Here is a 14,644-nt window from a genome sequence, read left to right as displayed (position 1 = left end):
AGTCCTGGTCCCAGCAGCCGCCATGCAGCCATGGCCTCAGCTGTTCCCAGGGGTGGGGCCATGTGGCAGGTAGCTCTCCCACCCCAGAAGAAACTGGGCAGACTCCATGCAGCCCATATGGCAGCTGCCGGAGCTGGAGCCTGGGCCGCGGTACTAAAAATAGCACCGCGGGCCCAGATCCAATCCTGGGTGGGGCAGCTGCTTACCATGCGCCACAGTCCCCGGGAACAGCTGGGGTCATGGCTGCATGGCAACTGCTGAGGCCAGGACTGCAGTACTAAAAATAGCACCGCAGCCCTGGCATGAGTCCCGACATGCAGGGCAGCTGTCCGGCATGCTGCCTCGCCCGGCAGGTGCAAGTACAGGTGTCAGGATGGAAGAAGGGAAGGGGCAGAGGGAGAACTAAGGAGAAGGTGGGGGTGAGGGGAGAAGATGAGGCAGAAGAAGAAAGGGGAAGGCACCAAGGGGGCAGGGTGGAGGAGAGGCAAATGCCAGGGGGCCAAGAAGAGACAATGAAGAGAAAGGGCAGGAGAAGTGAGGGAGGAAGGGGAATGGGAAGGTGTCAGTGTGGGTAGGAAATGGGAGGGGGACAGGGTTATGCAGGGAAAGGAGAGGGGAGGGGCAATGGCAAGAAGAAGGATTAGGAGAGGGGAGGAGTCATTGCCAGGAGAAGAGGGATTTAAGGGGGGCGGGCCTGAGGAAGGCAGGAGATGGAGCAAGTCATGGGTGAGGGCACTGAGGGGCATGAGGGGAACTGGGGAAGAGGGTGGTGAGGAGATGGGCACCAGGGAGGAAGAGGGCAAGGAGTGCAGGTATTGGACAGGTAGGGGCAGTGAGGGAAGGGGGAAGCATCAGGAGGGTGCAAGGACTAAGGGAAGGTGCAGGTGCCACTGGATTGTGGGGGTGAAGCAGAAGGGCAGACACGGGGAGGGGAGGGACAGTTACCAGAGGGCAGAAGAGAGGCAGGGCAGGTGGGTAGAGGAAAGTGTTAGGACAGGGAATGGGGAAGGGAGCTAGAGAAAGGGTGGGCACAAGGGGGAAGGGCAGGGCAGGTGCTGGGGTCACAGAGGATGGGGAGCAGGGATGTAAGCGACTAGTTGATTATCTGATAAGCATAAGCTATCAGAGGGTATGTCTACACTACCCCCCTAGTTCGAACTAGGGGGGTAATGTATGCATACCGAACTTGCTAATGAAGCCCGGGATTTGAATTTCCCGGGCTTCATTAGCATAAAGCCGGCGCCGCCATTTTTAAAAGCCGGCTAGTACGAACCCCGTGCCGCGCGGCTACACGCGGCACAGACTAGATAGTTCGGATTAGAAGCTAGTCCGTGCCGCGTGTAGCCGCGCGGCACGGGGTTCGCACTAGCCGGCTTTTAAAAATGGCGGCGCCGGCTTTATGCTAATGAAGCCCGGGAAATTCAAATCCCGGGCTTCATTAGCAAGTTCGGTATGCATACATTACCCCCCTAGTTCGAACTAGGGGGGTAGTGTAGACATAACCTGAGGCAGCAAGGGGGGGGGGGAGCAGAAGCCAGTGTTGGGAGGAGCCGACTTAAAAGCCAGTTCCCCCCAGCACCATCTGTGGAATGCTGCTTGCCAGAGGCAGTGCATGGTGGGGATAGGAGAGGCTTCTGCAAAGCAGCCCCTGTCTGCAGGGATCCCAGCGGGGAGCTGGACGGCCCCTCGGACAGAGGCTGCTGCCACCAACTAGCCCCTGTTCATGGGGACCAGAGTTGGCCACAGGTAGGGGCTGCTCTGGCAGCAGCCCCGTCTGTGGCCAGTTCTGTCTGCCACGAACTGGTGCCAGATCAGCCTCTGTTTGTGGTGGCCAGCATTGGCTGCCATGAACAGGGGCTGGTGCCGGAGGATCCTCTGTTTGCAGCAGCAAGACTTGTCAGCCATGAACAGAAGCTGCTCCTGCACCAGGCGCTACCCACGGCCATTCCTGGCTGCCGTGAACAGAGACTGCTCCTGTAGCAGTCCTTGTTCATGGCAGACAGGGCTGTCCACGTTGTACGAGCTTAGTACAAGCCAGGACCAAGTAGTCCCAGCTCACACTGGCCTGGGATGCTGCGCCTCTGCATTTTAAATATAGTAAAAGCCCAGTGGCTCTTACTGCATTTAAAATGCAGAGCCACAGTGTGGGTAGCTCTCGGAACTGGCATGAGCTGGGACTGCTTAGTCCCGGCTCGAGCTGGCTCCTGGAGCTACCCCTGCTGTGACTTCAGAGCAGTCCTATCAACTAATCGTCTACTCAATACAAATTGTATTGATTATATAATTAGCTAGGTAACTGCCATTTGACATCCTTAATGGGCGTGGGGGCAGGTCCCAGGAGGGCTGAGAAGAGTGAAAAGGGCAGGAGCCAGGAGAGCAGAGGAGGGATGGGGCAGCAGCAGGCACCAGGGGAGCAGATGGGGTGAGGGGAGGGTGAGGGACATGGCAGCAGAGCGTAAAAGGGAGAGGTTTATAACTTGGGTGCCACAGTGGCACACATCCAAACAAGTGGACATGAACTCAGTATTGGTGCACAAGACAAAACTTACTCCGCTCATGGATGGAAAAATCTTAGCAGGAACTCTGGTAGCCGGATGTCCACTTATCACATGGTGTGGCCAAGTTTCCCATGGTCCTATAAAGTTTGTTTACAGCCACCTATCCTGGCTTTCAGTGTTCTATGCTGTTGTTTAGCTCTAATTTACCCCAACTGTCTTCTAGGAGTTGAGTAGCCATGGAAGTGTCAGTAAAGCTGCTAGACAATATTGGTGTCTCATCATCTGGCAAGTTCTCTGATTTGAAACTGGTCAGGTCCTGAGGGTGCCGGACTAGAGATGTTCAACCTGTAGTATTGATTGCTTTCTCTAGAGATAACTAGAGGGTAATAATAATAAGTTGGCATTTACTGTACAGTGTATAGCACTTTTAATTTTTAGATTGCTAAACTCTGCCCAACCTCACCTTCACATTCTTGAATCTAAATGAAAGAGATTCTGTTCTGTAGAGAATCTTCTAACATGCTCACCACTGTAGCATCTGAGCACCTTACTATGTGAGGTTATACATAGAATTAAACAAAACCCACATATCTTCAGAAAGTTTTTTCTTAAAGATAACACTGCTTTGTCTCTTATAGCTAGTGGCTTTGTTGAGAGAGGTGACATATCTCCTGATGTTGAATCGATCTGATATTCCAGATTCTGCATTAGCAATATATGAGAAAAGGAAATTTTTTGCTAAGGTTTGTGCTTTCAGGAAGTATGAAATATATCCTTTTTATTGCAAAATGTTGCTGTGTGTACATGCATGTGTGCTCTACTTTGTTCTCCTGTTCAATATAGTTGAAATTTGCCATTGATTGCATAATCTGGGATGGCTGGGTTTTGTGTGGACAACTTTGAAGGAGACAAAATAGATTCTGCTACTGGCAGGAAGGGAATGGGGTTGTGACAGCTCAGAATCGTGGCTATACTATCCACAGAGGCAGATGCAGTACATGCTGGCTGATCTACTTTAACTGCATAGTTAAAGTGTGGATCCAATAGTATCTTGACTCATGCAGCTCAATTTCATGCTGGCCCATTTGGGGCCAGAATGGTTCTCCTTTCTAGTGCACAGGTGTATGGTGGCCCTACTGAATAACTGTTTTTCCAACGTAAGAAGTCACCTAGGCATTTAAATGGCACTGGGAGCATTACCTTGGAGCTGTGGTGTCCAGCCAGTTCGGAAGCAGTAGCCACTAGTCACTCTCAACTGGCCAAACAGCCATATGTGATTAGTGGCCAGCGTGTTGGACACCACAGCCTTAGAGCAATTTTATCCTATGAATGTCTTTTTACACCAACAGTATATTGGAAACCTTGAACTCATCGTTCAGTGGTACAACAAACTCAAACAGACTGTTCTGGAGGTTGAATATCCTTTAATTGAAACTGAGCTGAGAGCTCTTGATGATCAGTTAAGAGAAGCAGAAGAAGTGTTCACATGGCAGGAAGAGAATTGCTGGAAATATATTGAGCAAGTGAAAGCTACAGTAAATGGCTTGGAGCACAGAGTTCAACAGTCAAAGGAGAATATTCAAACAATTCAGCATATTATGAATGCATGGGCAGAACACACACTCTTATCCAGGAAAGATAATAGGAAAGATGCTTTGTTAAGCCTGGAGGATAAAGAAGATAGATTTACTAAGACATACAAATTAATAAAAGAGGATGGCTATAAGATTAATCAACTTGGTGAGGTAATTTCTGCAATAATCCTACATGGTTTTTAGATCTTCTAATCTTTCTTTCTAAAAAGCATATTTTGTTTGTTTATTCATAATCACACTGGTATTAATAGCATCCTGCATAGAATGTGTTAAATTTAAGGATAAGTGAGTTATAGCTGGAATAGCAAGAAGTGGTTAAATAGTTGGCGTTCTGTTATCTGCAAATTATCATTCATTTAAATTCACTGATGTACACTTGATTGTTAAATTATTTAAACAGTAATACAAATTATATAATAGTCCCTTTTTAAAATTAATACATTTAAAAACAAATGGGGACAAGATGGAAAATAATCTTGATTGATGTTAGCATTGCTATTTTGTATCTCATAAGAAGAATTATTGTCTAGATTGAATTGTCTCAGTTTTGTTACCCTGGTGCCCTGTGCTAAATTTTTTCTCTGACCTCCATAAGTAAAATTACCTTTGCAAGTACAGCTTTGGGTAGTTTATCTTTCAGAGGGCATATTTAATAATGTTTTATTTCCATGTTATTTATGAACACAATACAATTTATTACCCCCTCTGAAAATCCCTCAAACAGTTACTGTGCCACATGACTTTATCGGAGTCCTGATCTGAAAAAATATTTCCCATGTCAGTTTCTTGTATTCCTTCCCCCATTTTTTGCTGGTGTCCTTGAAAATTCTGTGCTTGTCTATTTCTTACACAAATTATATGACTGATGAAAGAGAACATAGACTTTAAATATTTTTGTTTATCCAATAACTGTTTTTATGCCATAGTCTCAAGGTAATTTTCTGGCCCATCTTCTAATATAAGTTTTTATTGGTAATGGCAAGTAAAGAGTTTGTTTTTATTTAAGAACAAGACCATATAAGGATTTTTATCTTTTTTGAAAATATTATGAATCTAATAAGGGCTTTACACTGGAGTGCAGAAAAGAAGCAGTTATGTACTGCAGTAGCTTGCAATGATATTCTTTCAACGTGCTGATGTTCCATTGAAATTTTAACAAAACATAATGATTCAGGCCCTGAATTGCAATCTAATATGTACAGGGACCCTGTCTTTGCCCACAGTACCATTAACTTCAAGGAAGCTTCAAGATCTACCTATGTAGATAAGATTTCAGAATCAGGGCCACACTTATTTTTATCTTATTTTGTTGTAGGTATCATTATCAGTTTATACAAATTACGTAATAGTCCCTTTTTTAAATTAATACATTAATCAGTGATCTTATTTTGTTGTAGGTCCTTACCAATGAAATACCATTGAAGCAATTAAACTTCTTGAATGCTGATTCTTTTACAGCAAATAATTATGATTTTTAACATTGTATAATATGCTTTTTTTTTTCATACCCAGGAAAACTTGCAGCTCTTAAGAGCAGATTCCTCCTCAGACTCTTGGAAGATGTATATAGAGTACATTGATGACATCATAGTTGATGGCTTCTTTAACACAATCTTGCACAATTTAGACTACTTCTTGGAGAATACAGACAAAGATTTGAAGCCTGCTCCATTTTTTCAGGCACAAATGATCCTTAATGCCTCAGATATTGAATTTAAACCTTCACTTGACAAAGAGGCTGGAGATGGCTTTTATGACCTAGTAGAAGAACTCTTGAGCAATATTTTCAAAATCTCTGCACAGGTGAAAAGAGTAGCAGCACATCTGGAAGTAGACAGTTACCAGGTATTTTATAATTTCTCCATATACGTGAGGAGTAATGGATCTAATTTAACTGAAAATAAATGTGGATCACAAGAATTTGAGGTCCATAATTAATGCATCATTTTCATAGAGTGACCACAAGCCTCAAACCTGGTCCCACATCCTCGGTAATTGGGGGCAGAAGTTTTGAATTCTCAGGCTGCTGCACTAGTCAATACTAGTAACCAAAGCTTAATCAGTTGTAGCAATGAGGAGGGTAACATCCTCTACCTAGAGAATTGAATTATATCAATTCCAGGAGATATTCCGCTCCTCTTTTGAAGTGACAGTTTTTGTCACTGCTGTATATAGCATAGTATCCAGAAATACAGAGATAATCCTGCCCTTAGAGGTTCCCTCAATTGGTTATTGTGTATGGGATCATAGAAATGTTGTACTGTGAAGAACCTCAAATGGTTATTTCATCCATTCCCCTGCACTAAGGCTAAACCAACTGTACAGAGATCATCCCTGACAGGCATTCCTCTGTTGTTTTTGGCGGTAACAGTGATGGGGACTCCCAATTTTTGCAGTCATAAATTCTTAGCTAGTTTGCATTTGCTATATCTATTAATATTAACGTATTTAATATACTTGGTTTACAGTTGCAAAATAACGTCTTCTCTTTTCATTCCTAGAGTGATATGGACAACATGCTAGAGCTATCTGAGATCAGGCAGGAGATTATGGACAGAGTGGCAAATGTTATTGAGAAAGCCCTGAACTACAAAAATTCTCTGGATACCTATGCTTATCTCTGGGTAGATGACAGGGCTGAGTTTATGAAGCAGTTTCTGCTGTATGGTCATGTTTTAACTTCCGAAGAGATGGATGCTCACGCCAACGAGGGAGTGCATGAACAGCCACCTACTCTTGAGAAGTTTAAAGAACAGGCAAGTAAACAAATATTCATTTTTAGCTTTTACTTACTTTATTATTTGAGTGAGACAAGGTATGATGAGGAAACATCTTTTATTGAACCCGTGTCTGTTGGTAGAAGGGACAATTTTCTGAGCTGTACAGAGTTTTTCAGGTTTTACAAAGGATATCAGTGTCTGAGCGAAATACAAGTTGGGACAGATTAAGCATAGAGGGTAAGACGTTGTAAGAGGCCACTTGAAATGGGGTGGGCAATAATGTTTAGATAGCTGTGTGTCACGGGGGAACCACCCCCCCACTCATCTAGCCCCGTAGGAATGTGGGGTAAGGGAGCCCGCATCCAGTTCACGGAGGGGCTCCCCGCTACCCCTGACCCCTTTTCTCTTGGCCTATAGGGCGTAGTAGGGTTCTCTTATAACGGGGTCGAGCCCTGCTATGACCAGGACCATGCTACTTAACCCCCGTGGCCTCCTCCTCCCCCGAGGTCCCCGTCTCGGGGCTCCCTCTAGTCCAGCTCTCACCAGTCCGGGGACACCGTCCAGGTCGGGGCGTCACTCCCGTGGTCTCGCGTCGCCCGGTTGCCCTTCTGTGGCCTGGGGTCTGGTCAGTCCCGGCTCGGGCTCTCTGCCGCGGTTCTCAGCGTGCCCCCTCTTGTCTGGGGGAGGGGAGGAGAAGGAGGCGCTGTCTGGGTCCTCCGCTTGCCCGCTGCCTCCACAGTCCGTCCGCCCCTCCTTGGCGTCCTCCGCCGCTGTTTCCCGCTTGCGGGCACATTCCCCCTTCAGGTGTGCCGGGGCCGCGTTTAAAAGCGGCTCCCGGCTTGCCGCGCATGCGCGGCAATGCAGCCAGTGCTTCCCCAGCTCTTCGCTCGCTGCGCGAGCTGCCTGCCCACCTGGACGCGGCGTGAGTGATGGGGCCGGCCCGTCACACTGTGCAAAAGGCCCGAGTCAACTGGGTCAAGAGCTCTGGCCTGGTGGTTGGGGACGGGTGGCAGGCCGGCTCCCTCCCACCCGCGCTTCAGGCCATCAGGTGGAGCGTGGGTCCGCTGCTCTATCTGGGCGTCTATTTATCCGCCACGCATCCTTCTCCGCCGGAAAACTGGCAAGGTTTGGAGGCCAGAGTGGGTGAGCGACTGCGGAGATGGACAGGACTGCTCCGGTGTCTCTCCCTTCGTGGGAGGGCACTGGTGCTCAATCAGCTGGTCCTGTCCATGCTCTGGCACCGGCTCAACACCCTGTGCCCGCACCCAGAGGTCCCGGCCAAGCTCCAGAGGGAAGCTTTGGGGTTCCTTTGGCCGGGACTGCACTGGGTCTCTGCAGGGGTCTTGTCTCTCCCCCTGGAGGAGGGGGGCCAGGGCCTGGTCTGCGTGCGCAGCCAGGTCCGGACCTTCCGCCTCCAGGCCCTGCAGAGACTCCTCGTTAGTGCAGGTAGTCCGGCATGGAGCATTTTGGGGCACGCCTTCCTCCGCCGCCTCCGAGGGCTCCGATATGACCTGCAGCTCTTTTTTATCCAGCCGAGGGGCCTTCCGCGAGACCTCTCAGAACTGCCTGAATTCTACCAGGACCTCCTCCAGACCTGGAAGCTGTTTCTGGCGGCCAGGTCCGTTGTGGCCTCCGAGGGAGCAGACCTCCTCGCGGAGCCCCTGCTCCACAATCCAGCCTTGCGCGTGCAGGTGGCGGAGTCTCCCTCAGTGCGCCGGAGGCTGATCCTGGCAGAAACCACCATGGTCGGGGACCTCCTGGACTACGACAGGGGGGACTGGGTGGATCCCCGAGCGCTCGCTCAATGCATGGGGCTCTCCACCCCTCGAACCCCCCTGCGCCTACTCCAGGAGGTGAAGGTGGCTTTGTCGCAGCCCGCTCGCGATCTCCTACAGAGAGCCCTGCGAGAGGGAACGCTCCGCCCCTCCCCTCCTGCAAAGCCTCCATCCCTCTTTATCAGGCCCCTGTCCCGCGGGCCCCCCCGGCCTCCCCACCCTTGGACCCCCAGCCGGCTGCAAAATCTGCAGCCGGTCTGTTTCCGGACCACGCCCAGGGAACAGCTGTACACGCTCGTGCTCCACGCTTTGCATTTCCCCACCCTCGTGTCCCGCCCCGATACAAAGTGGCGGGACTATCTCAGACCTATAGAGGGTGGGGAACCCGATGGGCCAGCGTTTATTCCACCTTAATTCCGCGGCCCGTTGGGGACATCAGTTGGCGGCTCCTTCACGGGGCCGTGAGCATGGGCATGTACTTGGCGCGGTTCACCCCAAACCCAGACACCTGCCCCTTTTGCGGCGTGAGGGAGAACCTGGCGCACGCCTACCTCAAATGCGCCAGGTTGCAGCCCCTATTCCGGCTCCTCCAGAACCTCTTATTGAGGTTCTGGCTGCACTTTTCCCCTCACCTTTTTATTTACGCACACCCAATCCGTGGCCCCACAAAGTCGCGAGACCTCCTCGTCAACCTCCTCCTGGCCTTAGCGAAAGCTGCCATCTATAATAGCAGGAGAAGGAGGTTAGACGAGAGGGTTCTCTGCGACTGTGGGGCCTATTTCCGCTCTTCCCTCGTGTCACGAATCCGGGCAGAGTTCCTCTGGGCGGCGTCCACTGGCTCCATCGACAGATTTGAGGAGCAGTGGGCGCTGTCCGGGGTTCTCTGCTCGGTGTCCCCATCCGGCTCCCTTATTTTGAACCTCTAGCCCGCACTTCTTGATCCTTTAGTCATTATTTGTCCCAAGCAATCAGTTGGACATGGGTCCAGTGTCCCTCCCATAAGGCTGGGGAGGGGCTTTTAGATTTCCCATGATTTCAAATAGGCACTGTGCAAAAGGCTTTTGAAGTGGGCTGCTAAGGGTCAGCAGTCAGGTGTGTGTTACAAATTGTTTTAGTGACCTTTAAACCAATTTCTCTGTTGCATGCAACATTTTAAGTATCTGGCAGTATTATCAATTTAAGTTCCCAGGCTTGCCTTTTCAAAGCGTCCTGCAGGTTTTCTTTGAGGAAGAGTATCGCAAGACCTGATGTGCAGAGATTGTTTTGTGAAAAGTGTTTGCCCACACTTGATATGGTGTTTTTGTCTTTATCATGTTTCTGAGTGAGCTCATTCAAGAGTGTAGTGTTTGTCTGGCTTCTGACACATAGTAGTTATTAGATCATTTGATGCACTGGATAAGGTAAATGACATGTTGTAGGCAAATGTGGGATCTGTGGATCTTGAAAGATGTGTTGTAGGCAAAGGCACAGATTCCATGGTGCTAAGCATCCACCAGCCGCTATCTGTTCCCCCTCCTTTCCTGCGCCTCTCCAGTCATTGAGTTTGATTGTCCTCAGTCTGGTCACTGCAATACTGTAATGTGCAAATAGCATCAGATTGTAAACAGTAGGTCTTGTTTATGTTCTTAGGTCCATACATTTTTTTTATGTCTGTGTACCCACCATGGACTTCAATAAACTTTACTCCTGATTTCCACTCTTGTCATTTGGAAGAGAATTTGGCCCTATATGTCAGCTCTTTTGTGACATTGGGGAAACTAGAGGGGAGGAGGGAGGAGCAAGGATGCAGCACATTTGGAGTGGGGCTTGGAAGAGGTGGATAGAGGGTGGGGCTTTGGGGAAAGAGCTGGAATGCGAATGGGCTGGGGCAGAGCCAGGGGTCGATTACTGTCCTGGCACTTTTGAAAGTTGGTGCCTGTGGTTGTGGGGAGTGTTGATCACTGTAGCAGTGGAAATATGTCTGCAAGTGTTGCATTCAGTTCTGTCAGGATGTGGTGCTACTTAGAATTGGTGTGTCCTGGCCTGTGCCTCAGGGTGCTGGGGCTGGGGAAGGAGGAAAGGGGTTTGAAGACCAGAAGAGAGTGTTTTGGAAAGGTTTTTTTCAGGATATGGTCTCCATCAATCAAATATAGTTTGTAATGATTTGATTATATGCTTATAGGTTTGCATATATAATATAATCTTGTATCTGCTGTAGATTGACATCTATGAGAGTCTTTACATTCATATTAGCAAGTTTGAAGACTTCAGGACATTTGAAAGCTGGTTTAAGGTGGATATGAAACCTTTCAAAATGAGTTTGTTAAACATTATTAAGAAATGGAGCTGGATGTTCAAGGAACATCTTTTGAGATTTGTCATTGACAGGTAAAAATGCATCTTATTTTTTTCAGTGTAATTCTAATTTGCTACTGTTTTCATAAATGCCACTGATATCTATTAAATAATGTAATACTTCAGTGAACTGAATTTTGCTTTGATTTATACTCTGCAACACTATTACCGTATTTTCCGGCGTATAAGGCTACTGGGCGTATAAGACGACCCCCTAATTTTTTAGTTAAAAGATAGGGTTTCGTCTTATACCCCAGCGCCCCTCCGCCTCCCTGGCTTTGCTCCCGGTGTCCCTGGTCTGCTGGAGACGGTCCCCAGCAGACCAGAGGCACCGGGAGCAAAGCCGCAGCGGACTCCCATCCTTTAAGCATAGGCCTCAGAAAGTCCATCCCATTATATACAAATATTTTAACATACCCAGCTTTAAGATTGCATATTAGCCCCCCTAGCCCAAATTCTGCTCGCATGTACTGCCAGACTGTCAAACAAATTTAAGGTACCATATTTTCCGGCGTATAAGACGACATTTGATGTTAAAAAACATCCCCCAAAAATCGGGGGTCGTCTTATACGCCGGGTATACAGCTTTGCGGCTTTGCAAAGCCTCGGGGGAAGCCAGCGGCGGGGCATCCCAGGCGCGCCTGGCCTGCCCCGCCGCCGGAGCCCCTCCGTGGCTTTGCAAAGCCTCGGGGGAAGCCGGCGGCGGGGCATCCCAGGCATGCCTGGGATGCCCCGCCGCCAGCTTCCCCCGAGGCTTTGCAAAGCCGCAAAGTGTATACCCGGCGTATAAGACGACCCCTGATTTTTGGGTGATGTTTTTTAACATCAAAAGTCGTCTTATACGCCGGAAAATACGGTACCTTAAATTTGTTTGACAGTCTGGCAGTACATGCGAGCAGAATTTGGGCTAGGGAGGCTAATATGCAATCTTAAAGCTGGGTATGTTAAAATATTTGTATATAATGGGATGGACTTTCAATAATGCTTTTAAATCAGGTATAAATGACCTGACATTCAAAACAACTATGCACCGGCAAGTCTTATTGCTGTCAATCTAAGCTTCAGGTGCTTAGCATCTTTGAAAATCAGGCAAAAACTGTTATAAGATGCTCTGCCTAAGGTAACCAACCATAATGGAAATTAATTTTAAAGCTTGTTGTGCATTGGATCACACTGATGGTGAGGGAGGTTTTCAGAATTGAAATCTTATTTTCTTTTGCTTGATAGTCTGATTGACCTAGAAGAGTTTATAAAAGTAACAATGGCTGGACTCCAGAGAGAAGTGAATGAAAGAGATTATAACGGACTAGTTGAAATCATGGGGCATCTCCTGGCTATGAGAGACAGACAGACAGCTACTGATGAGCTCTTTGAACCTCTAAAAGAGACTATTACACTGTTGGAAAGCTATGGACAGAAGATACCAGACCAAGTTTATGTCCAGTTAGAGGTACTATAGGATTAAAAATAAAGAAAAGACTCAATACTGTATATGTATATTGCCCTCCCAACCATGCTATTTGAACATTTCACAGTCAAGTAGAAATTATAATTATATTCACTTCCTTCCCAGCTATACGAAAATTAGCTCTTATTTATTTTTTGAATTATTTGCTTTTGTGTGTGAAGAACTTGTTGAGGAGAAAACCAAACTGGAGAATTTTCTGCAATTAGTTCTGAAAAGAATGAGGATCATAGTCTATTTTTGTCTTCTCAGACTGTGAGTTCCATAGAATAGGTCCAGCTTCTATGAAAGTTCTGTCTTCTGCACTTGCAAGCCTCTCCCTAGTAGCTGACTTTTCATGGTTCCAGTGAAATATGGCTATTGTGATCATGTATGGAGAAGGAACTTCTCAGGCAACTAGGGCCAATCCCACGATAGACTTAGAAAATCATGACAGAAACCTTGCACTGAAATGTGGATTTTATAGGGAGTCAGTGGATTGGTGAGTTGTGTTGATACACAGGCCTTTTGTATCATTTTGGAGATTACAGGTCATGTGGTTTTGAAGACAATCAAATTTCAAGGTTGCGTATATATAGGTCTCTGTAGAAATGTCTGAGGCAGAAAACATGAGGTGCAATCTTCTGGACAATTGCTGATAGAAATTGATGCTTTTTGCCACCATGTTAATTTGGGCATCCAATAGCATTGAAAAATATGAAAAGACTCCAAGACTGCAAACTAGGGCAGATGCCTTCTTTATATCTTCCTATTATTGTGGGCAAGCTTTTCCAAAGAGCTTCCCTTTCTCTACCAATATCCACCTAGGGTTGGGGGAAGCAAGCCCCTAGCCCCCACTTTTGTCCAAGACTCTGCCCCTACCACCCATGGCTCCCATAAGAGCTAAGGCCTCCCCAGTGCACTCCTTCCCACCAAGCATGGGTAGTGTGTGGCCCAGCCCCTCCTGAGTACAGGCAGCCCATGGCCCAGCCCTTCCCCTTTCCCCTGTGAGCACAGGCCAAAAGTGGCTCACCCCCCCAGAACATTGGTGGCCTGCAATCCAGCCCCCTTGAGCTCTTGCAGCCTGTGGACTGGCCCTACCAGAGTACAGGGAGGGCTGGCAGGAAAGCAGTCCACCACTTCAACTTCCCCAGCTCTGGAGCATGGGGAGGACTGACAATAGAGAGCTGAAGACCAAGCAGCCCCAAGAGATTGGGGGAATCATGCTGAAAGTAGGAGAGGGGCTGGGGGCGAAGTGTGGACATGACCAACCACTGCCTATGATCTCAGTCTTGCCTGGAAAACTTTGCAATTTAAATTAGAAATTTCTCTTGGGGATTGGGGAGGATGGGACAAAAAAGCAATTTACATAAAAATATTTAAAATTTCTTATCTCCATGCCAAAACGGCATCTCACGCATAAAACTCTGAATTTGAAAATGGACTCAAACAGTATACAGGCAGTCCCCGGGTTACATGGATCCGACTTACATTGGATCCCTACTTACAAACAGGGTGAGGCAACCCCGCACTAGCTGCTTCCCCCCAGCAGACCAGGGAGACGCGAAGCTAGCGCCCTCCCCCCCCCCCCCCCCCCCCAGCAGACCACGGAGACGCGGAGCGGCTTTTCTCAGCAGACACCTCAGCTTGAGAATAAAGGACTGAGGGAAGTGAGGTGTGGGAGAATAAAACTGAACTCTGGAGAAATGTTTGGCTAGAGTTTCCCCTACAATATGTACCAGTTCTGACTTACATACAAATTCAACTTAAGAACAAACCTACAGTCCCTATCTTGTACGTAACCCGAGGACTGCCTGTATTGAACTCTCCTTTTGGAAAGGGATGTTACTTTTGAGGAGGTTTTTAGTGAAATCAGCAGCTAATTCATAGGCAAGACACATCCTGTTTTCCAAAACTCTTTTTGGCTTGTCATATTTATTTTCTTGACATATTTTTAATATTTATGAAATGCAGTAAGGGGGCTCTTTTGTTACTAGTGGGGTCTTAGCACCTGTAATTGATCTTGGGGTACATATCCCCTTTATCTGCCTATTGGGGAGACAGGAATTCATCCAGAAAGCATTCCAAACTCTTATCAGTTACATACATTAAACTTTATCTGCAATGTCTCAGTCCCAGACAAAGGTACATTCACTGCCCTGCAAAGTCTAGGCAGCTTTCTCTATTTTCTTTCTATAGCTGTTCTTTCAACTGCTCCTCTCTCCCAGTACAAACAAAACTGCTGCCATATGCTGCCACATATTATCCAGCTTTTGTG

At 47.5% G+C, this 14,644-nt stretch overlaps 1 protein-coding gene across 4 annotated transcripts in view; it reads left to right on the top strand.

Annotated features, from left to right (window-relative positions):
- Positions 1–14,644, top strand: part of DNAH11 (dynein axonemal heavy chain 11) — a 273,839-nt gene that overhangs the window by 60,834 nt on the left and 198,361 nt on the right. For 3 of the 4 annotated variants that reach the window (XM_075922224.1, XM_075922226.1, XM_075922227.1), the window contains 6 exons: positions 3,137–3,241; positions 3,848–4,243; positions 5,606–5,938; positions 6,595–6,849; positions 10,786–10,955; positions 12,150–12,372. In XM_075922224.1, coding sequence (XP_075778339.1) covers positions 3,137–3,241; positions 3,848–4,243; positions 5,606–5,938; positions 6,595–6,849; positions 10,786–10,955; positions 12,150–12,372 — 1,482 coding nt within the window. The remainder of the gene's footprint in view (positions 1–3,136; positions 3,242–3,847; positions 4,244–5,605; positions 5,939–6,594; positions 6,850–10,785; positions 10,956–12,149; positions 12,373–14,644) is intronic. The other variant, XM_075922225.1, reaches the window with a different exon arrangement.

This window comes from Pelodiscus sinensis, chromosome 2, assembly GCF_049634645.1.
Source record: "Pelodiscus sinensis isolate JC-2024 chromosome 2, ASM4963464v1, whole genome shotgun sequence".
Lineage (NCBI taxonomy): Eukaryota > Metazoa > Chordata > Testudines > Trionychidae > Pelodiscus > Pelodiscus sinensis.
This window is presented reverse-complemented; position numbering and strand designations above follow the sequence as displayed.